The sequence below is a fragment of the Mus caroli genome, chromosome 10 (assembly GCF_900094665.2).
Source record: "Mus caroli chromosome 10, CAROLI_EIJ_v1.1, whole genome shotgun sequence".
NCBI classification, from domain to species: domain Eukaryota; kingdom Metazoa; phylum Chordata; class Mammalia; order Rodentia; family Muridae; genus Mus; species Mus caroli.
The window spans coordinates 56,201,262-56,209,315 of record NC_034579.1 but is presented as its reverse complement, the minus strand read 5'-3'; the positions used below and the strand labels follow the sequence as shown (position 1 = coordinate 56,209,315).

At 54.5% G+C, this 8,054-nt stretch overlaps 1 protein-coding gene across 1 annotated transcript; it reads right to left on the bottom strand.

Moving 5' to 3' along the window:
- Positions 1 to 247: 247 nt before the first annotated feature.
- On the bottom strand, positions 248 to 7,652 carry Tysnd1 (trypsin domain containing 1). The gene is made up of 4 exons (XM_021175076.1): positions 6,424 to 7,652; positions 4,755 to 4,885; positions 3,565 to 3,750; positions 248 to 1,026 (listed from the first exon to the last, which is right to left on the bottom strand). The coding sequence occupies exons 1-4, from the start codon at positions 7,593 to 7,595 to the stop codon at positions 809 to 811; spliced, it is 1,707 nt and encodes a 568-aa protein (XP_021030735.1). The 5' UTR covers positions 7,596 to 7,652; the 3' UTR covers positions 248 to 808.
- Between the last annotated feature and the right edge of the window lie 402 nt (positions 7,653 to 8,054).

Here is an 8,054-nt window from a genome sequence, read left to right as displayed (position 1 = left end):
ACCTAGGGCCCATTATGGACCTTTGCATACCAAGGGCATTCTGCACATACCCCTGTCAGACCAGCGCTTTCCAGGACCTATATGTCCCGGGCAGCATGGATGAGTAGAGCTTTGGGCCAGGCTGGCAGACAAAGCACAAGGAAATGAAACCTGCTGGGACACCCGGCAAAAGAGTGTGCTTCCCTGCTAGGTGCTGGCCTGTTCCCCACTGTGCTTTAAGGAAAAGCAGCCAACAGACAGAAAGAAGTGAAGTCATTCCGATTGTTTATTCCCCAGCTCGGACTGCACACACCACCTACAGGTCCCCGAGTCCTAGGCTCTGGGCTACAAAAATGAAGGCACTGTGTCTGAGTTAAGGCCCAGGTGGCTCTCGGGGATTTGCCTGTGTATCACTGTGGCAATGGGAAGACACTCTTATTACTGACCACTGGGACTCTGGGCTTCCAGGAAGAGTTCTCTGAGTAAAGTGTATCAGGCAAGAGCCCTGGCTTCAGCCACTTCGGGTGGACCAGGGCTATCAGGCTGAGAGATGCCAAACTGGTACCTGCCAAAAAAGGACTAGAACCCCCAGAAGAAACAATGGCATTGCTGAGCCTAATCCTGGGAAACAGATGAGACAGGCTCAAGAAAGCACCCCAAAGTAGATCAGGGACCTACAGAGTTGCACATGGCTAGCCAGTGGGTGAAGAAGATGAGGGGGTGGCTTGGGCTCTATCCCAGCAGATGACTTAGATGTCAAAGTTGCCATGCCAATACACTTCCCGTGGCCTTAAAGTGGTCCGCTTTCTCCCGGGGAGGCACAGTAGTCTCAGAGCTTGCTCCGTGGGACTTCGGACAGGGGCCGCTGCAGCCGCCACACGACCCTGACCGGCTCAGTGGTGTGATCCAGTTCTCGGAGGCCACCCAGGTCACCAGTCTGACTGTACTGCTTCAGGGCTGGCTGGAGCACCGTGATGGGGATGCTGAAGTTCAGGTGCGGGTAAGTGGCCCCCGTGTTATTGTCCCGAGTGTTGCTGGCGACGATGCCTGTTGGGGAGAGAGCAATGAGGAGAGGAAGCAGTAGACGGGGTATCCATGGTGCAGGGAGGACCTTCGCCTTGAGGAAGATTCAGGGGGCCCCTTCTGGGGATTGGGAACCCCCAGTGCTGGGTGCTAAGCTTTTGCTACAGCCTCTTCTCCTCATATCTCCCCAATTCCGTCCATGCTGTCTCCTTCACAACAGAATGGCCTAGCTTACTTGATCATCTTTCTTTCTCACCACAAAGGGCAGGATTCAGGGTGTTCCCACAGCCTGTGGAACCACCAGATGAATCAAACAGGAGAAAAAGGAGCCAGACTCGCTCGGCTTCACCCTGCTTTGCTGGCTAGCTTTATGTCACCATGGCACACACATTTTGGAAAAGTGAGCCTCAACTGAGAAAATGTCCCCATCACATTGGCCTGTGGTGGGTTTTCTTGATTGATGGGGAAGGGTCCAGCCCTGGGCTGGTAGTCCTGGGTGCTATAAGAATGCAGGCTGTGCAAGCCACAGAGAGCAAGCCAGTAAGCAGCACCCCTCCGCGGCCCCTGCATCAGCTCCTGCCTCAAGTCTTTGTCCTGACTTCCTCTGACAATGGACCTGTGATGTGGAAGGTATACCCAGAACAAACTCCCTCCCCAGGCTGCTTCAGACCATGGTGTTGATCACGACAGTAGAAACTCTGAGCAAGAAGGTGACATGGGTCTTTTTTTTTTTAAATAGCATTTTAAGGGTTAAAGAGTTGGCTCAGGAAGATGGCCTAGTTGGCCATCATTGGGAAGAGAGGCCCCTTGGTCTTGCAAACTTTATATGCCCCAGTACAGGGGAACGCCAGGGCCGAGAAGAGGGAGTGGGTGGGTAGGGGAGCAGGGCAGGGGGAGGGTATAGGGGACTTTCAGGATAGCATTTGAAATGTAAATGAAGAAAATATCTAATAAAAAATTGGAAGAAAAAGCCAGGCGGCGGTGGTGCACGCCTTTAATCCTAGTACTTGGGAGGCAGAGGCAGGCGGATTTCTGAGTTCTGGCCAGCCTGGTCTACAAAGTGAGAATGAGTTCCAGGACAGCCAGGGCTATACAGAAAAACCCTGTCTCAAAAAACCAAAAAAAAAAAAAAAAAAAGAAAAAGAAAAAAAGAAAAAGACTTGGCTCGGTGGTTTAAAGCACCCATTCACTGTTGCAGAGGACCCGGTTTTGATTCCCAGCATCCATATGGCGGTTCCCAACCACAGCAGCTCTAGTTCTAAGGGGTCTGAAAGCCTCTTCCTACCTTCATGAGCATCAGGTATGTTCATGTCACACATACATACATACATTCAGGAAAAAAAACCTCGTAAAATACATAGAAACATAGGGCTGGAGGGATGGCTCAATGGTTTGGAGCACTGATTGCTCTTCTAGAGGTCCTGAGATCAAATCCCAGCAACCACATAGTGGCTCACAACCATCTGTAATGGGATCTGATGTCTTCTTCTGGTTTGTTTGAGGACAGTGTACTTATAAACATAATATATATATGCATGCACACTACCACCACCTGGCAAAATAAATAAATTTAAAAAAACATACATAAAATAATGTAAGATAAATCTAAAATCATCACTTTGTACTTACAGAAGGCTCACCTAAATGCTGGTGCTCCTGTGTATTAATATCTAATAACAGAAGCTACCATGCAGCTCCTCTCTACATGAATATCTATCTTCTGTCATCAAATAAAGGAAAATGTTACAATCAGGCTGGCCTTGAACTCACTGAGCTCCTCCCACCTCTGCCTCTCCAGTGCTGAGATTAAAAGTGTGCACCACCACATCTGGCCTCCACTGGACATTTGTTTGTTTCTCTCTTCTGGTATGTCTGAAGACAGCTACAGTGTACTCATATACATAAAATAAATAAATCTTAAAAAAAAAAGAATCCTGCATTCATCACCAAAGCTTAAAAACTGGTGGTGTATGCCCGTAACCCCAGTACTTGGAAGGCAGAAGCAAGAGAATTAGGAGTTCAAGGTCATCCTTGGCTATATACCGAGTTCAAAGCCAGCCCAGGCCACACAAGACCCTGTCTCAAAGTAAAACAAAGACTGGACAACCACACACACGGTAAAAAGGCTCCTCTCTTCTTGAGACATCCTGGGTCTGCACTCGGCTTCAAAATGTTGGCTGTAGCGTGGCACTGACCCCTGCTCTGCCCCACACTGCGCAGTTTTATGCTCTCACTCACTGCTTCACAAGGCCAGCTCCGTAGACTTTTGAGTTTGAGACCCTCAGACTAAGCCAAGCCTAAATTTCATAATCTAAATGAGATTCAGTGAAGGTCATAGTAGTGGCCCAGAACCAGGAGAGGGCCACCGGCCTAGCTCTTCTCCCCTCCCAGCTCAGCATCCTTCTCTCGCTCCAGAAGCAAATTAGCTGAAAACTTCAGCTAACTAAAGGAAGGCACAAGGTCCACCATTATCCCAGAAGGGCCCCCCTCGCCGCAAGATGGATGGCAGGCTGGCTACCACTGGCAGGATCAAGGCAATGAGGGGTGAAAGGAGCTAGTTACCCAGGAGGTCCCCGGAGCCCGAGGAGAAGAGAGGTCCTCCGCTGGAGCCGCCATGCACGGCGCACGTGGTCTGTAGCATCACCGGGCTGCCATCCACAAGCACCACGGCCGACAGGATGCCTGAGGTCACCGAGGGCCCGCAGGCCTGGCCAAAGACACCAAAGCCCACCACGCTGACAGGCTCGCCTGACAGAGAGGGGAGAAAAGAAGCTGCGTGCATCCTCTATGCCCACTCACGTCCTCTCCTCTGGATCCTGCTCATCCCCTTCCACGACCCTAGGCATCCTCCCTCGGATCCCTGCAGGGAGATTAAGAATTCATCCTGTTCCCAGTTGCATGTATCCAACCAGTACTCTGGGGCATCAGCATCGGGCAGGCCCTTGGCCCTCACTCCTTTACTGCGTGGGGTAGGCACTTTTCAGGCTGTGGTCACCTAGCTCATGCCTGTAGTCACTATCCATCTCTCTGGGACCAAATCTCTTGGTGAAGACATGGTGATGTGGCCACACCCAGCCCCAGCTCCATTCTCCAAGTGCTGAGAAGGAACAAGGCATATCTCACCCAATCCTCACTGCACCCAAAGGTGCAGCAGCCCCATTTGACCAGGGGGCAAACTGAGATGGTGTGTGCGTGTGTGTGTGTTAAGAATGTACGGCAGAGGAGAGATGCTAATCCAGAGGACCTATCTCTTTTGTCACCATATGAAATGGAATCTTTGGGGCTAGAGACTGCTGGGGCAGTCAGTGGTGTGCTTGCCTAGCGTGCACAAAGCCTGGGTATCCCACGTAATGAGTGTGATAGCACATTTGTGACCCCAGAAGAAGAGGCAGGAGAATCAGAAATTTATGGTTAGCCTTGGCCATCTGGGATGTTTACCGCCCACTTGGGCTAATGATGATGCTGTCTCAAAAATATAAAAAAATCTAAGACATGCCACCTAAATTATGGCACTGGAGTTCCCAAGGCCCAGGACCCCATATCACCCTGCTTCAGGCCCTCAATAAGGTATCCACTTGGCTCAGCACTTGAGGTGTCAACATTTGATATACAGGGAAGTCTAAGAAGCCCCAAACCCTACCTAAGCTCCCAACTCTCTTGCTTGGCAGGCTTTGCCCATTTCTGCCTGCTGGCTATCAGGTCTGACACACACACACACACCCCGACATCACTTCAGTCCCTTTGTCCTCTACCTTCATGGAAGTGCCCAGCAGGGACAGGCGTGGGAACACCATTCAGCTCCTCTTCCAGGCTCACCACTGCTATGTCATATGGAGAGGTCTCCTGAGTGGCAAACACCACTTGTCCCCAGATTGCCACATTCCTGGGGACACAGGAAACAATTGACAAGCTAGCCTTCTGTTGTCTTAGCACTGGGAAGAGAGCAATACTGAGAGACAAGTCTTGGAATGGGCTGGCTGTGGTGGCGCATATCTTTGATCCTAACACTTGGGAGGCAGAGGCAGGCAGATCTCTGTGAGCTCAGGGAATACTGAGAGTGTCTTATTTTGAGAGGGAGAGGGGGAGGAAGAGGGGGAGGGAGAGAGAATGAATGTGTGTGCTATGGACTGAAGTCAGAATACAGTTACAGGTATCACCCTTGAAATCTACACTTAACCAGATGTGCTTTCCCAACACAGCACACATCTACACAAAGCTGTGTATGCCTGACCATAACCAGGTGAGTGCTGTGTCCAGGCCTTGCTGATGCTTGGACACTGTCTCAATTCTTCCCCTTAAACCTACAACCAAGGCCCTGGCAGTATCCCCTTTAGATGGTGCTGCTGAGGCTCGGAGAGGCCAAGCAACCTTCCTAAAGGTCACAGAGCAAACAGTGGGGAGCCAGGCCAAGCCCAACACAACTCTGGACTCCTGGGCAGGCACAAGGGAGAGAGGCTGCTTTTTGGAGACAGGGTCCCTCTCCATAGCCCTAGCTGTCCAGGAACTGACTGTGTGGACCAGACATGGGGGCACCCGACTACCTACTCTGGAGGCAGAGCTGCCTCCAGAAAAACCTAGTGATGTCCTTAAGATCAGCCATCAAAGGGAGAGGGAGAAGTTAAGGGCACACCATAGGCAATCCTCCTTGTCTCTAGGAAACTATAGATGTTAAGTTGCCTGCCCATGGGGGCCCTGGCAGAGGTGGGCTTCATTGGCATACAGGGCTAACCTCAGAAGTTCAGAAAGGCCTGGGCTGACAGGCAAGGGCCAAGCTTAAATAAAGCCAAGGTGCTTCTTGGTCCTAAGTTAAGTACATGGGGCTATAGCATGCCAGGAAGCCAGGGCCACTGGCCTACTGCCAGGGCAAGAAAAGGAGAGCAAAGGTGTCTCTCCACAGAGGAAGTAAGTTGACTGTCTAAAGTCCCTAGCCTACCTGCACTCTGGGGTCGCTCACATCCATCCGCATGGGTCTAAGCCCTATGCTCTCATTAGGTCAACCTTGCTTTATCTTCAGGTGGCAAGGCAGTCCTGGTAAGGCTCTAAGGGAGCCCTCACTAGGTAGGCCACATCAGTCATTACCTCAGGGCCTTCGTTTATCACGTACAGGGTTGAAGTTCTTAGGGTAAGCCTTCTATGGTCAAAGGGCTTTCACGGGGCCTAAACTGCAAAGCCAAGAGGCAGAAAAGCTGTCGAAAGAATTTCACACTAGCTAAAGGGCTCAAAGGCACCCAGTCCTACCTGCCGGTGCCCATAGTCCCACGGGTCCCCACGCTAAGAGTCGATTGTGCCTGGTAGTTTGCTCAAGCTTCACTGGGACCTATCAAGAGGCCCAGATCCCCTCACTGGAGTCCTGGTTGTCAAAAATGAACTGAGGTGTCTAACACTGGGGGCCTGGTGAGGGCGGGCAGTCCTGGGCCTTACTTGGGTGTAGCGGAGTGTACCAACACCCTGGCTGCTTCCCGAGGTGCCACATGGCGGCAGGTGACCACCAGGCGAGGCGCCACGACCACTCCGGAGCCCCACACGGTACCACACTCCACTAGCACCGCCGCGGCCGCCCACGGGGGTCCGAGATCGCGCAGGGGCAGGCCCCGTGGCGTGCTCACATCGGGTGGCGGCAGCAGCACCGATAGGGAAGCGAAGCCGGGATGCAGGCGGGCGAGCGCCCAGCGGGCAACCTGAAGCAGCGGGGCGGCGGCGCACAGCAACGTGAGGCCCACCCACTCGCGTGCCTTCCAGCAGAGCGGCGCGGCCACCAGAGCCACCAGCGCGCCCGCAGGTCGAGCGGCGAATACTCCGCCGCCTTCCGTGCCCGGCAGGCAGCGCGCGTCGGTGAGCAGCAGCGGCCCGGCCGCGTTGCTGAGCACGCCGCGGCTCAGCGTGTTGAGGAAGATGTCCGGGCAAAAGGCACCGAACGGAGAGCCACAAGCCAGCAGCGGTGCGCCCTTGATCACGGCCCCGAGCGGTGCCACGGTCACCACCGGTCCGCGCCTCTCCTCCGTCGCCGCGCCCCGCTGCACCCGCAGCAGGGCGAACCAGCCGAGCGCGCGCAGCTGGTCCTCCTCTTCCTCCTCCGACACCGCATCGTCGGGCGCCGAGCTTACGAAGTGCCACTGATCGGCCGCATCGGCCCCGAAGAGCCGCGCGAAATGCGAGCGGAAGGCCGGGCAGCTGAGCAGCAACAGCAGCTGCGCTGGCCGCGGGGGCTGCAGAGGCCGCGCGCGGGCCCGGCTCGGGGCGCCGGGTTCGAGGCCCAGGCTTGCGCACTGAGGCGTGCACAGCCCCGGGAGTTCCTGATCCACGCGACCGGCAGGGCTGGCAGCCGTGTGTCCCCACTGCACGTGGAGACGTAGATCATCGCTGCAACTGTCGCCCGGCAGGAAGGCGGTGCCTGTCTGGGTCAGCGCCGCGCTGCCCGTCCGCAGGAAGGGAGTGAAGATGCCCCCGTGGCACAGCACTAGGCCTGGGTTGCGGCTCAGAATCACCCCGCTGCAACTCCACGAGCCCGCGTCAGGCTGTCCTGCCCGCGAGGCGCTCACCACGCAGCCCGCCTGCTCCGCCACTCTCATAGAGGGTCCCCATTGCCGTCCCATGGCTTCCCCAAGACGTCGCACAACGGCTGTCACCACAGGGCGACTGGCGCAAACTCTGACTCAGGCCTCCTTGCCGAGTCCGATTGGCTAAACCCCAAGCGACCGCCCCTATTGGCTGGGCACAGCGCCGAGTCCTGATTGGCTATTGATGCTAATCTTCGTTTGCTAATCCTCCTTTCCCCGCCCTCTTAATTTAGCCAGCCTTGGGATCCTTGGGTTTGGGGCGGCGGGGTGGAGAGGCGGGCAAGGGGGGAGCGGTGAAAAGAAACCTCCTGAGTCACAGACGTGAAGCAGAAGGGAAACCGACAAGGGCGACACTCCCCAGTCGAATCTCGTACTTGACCGGCGTCTAACTGTACCCTACAGCCACTGCACAGATGTAAGCAACCTCCGTCTCTTGACAGTGGAACAATATGGGCCAAGGGAACCCTTGGTTGATTCAGTACGTACATACATACA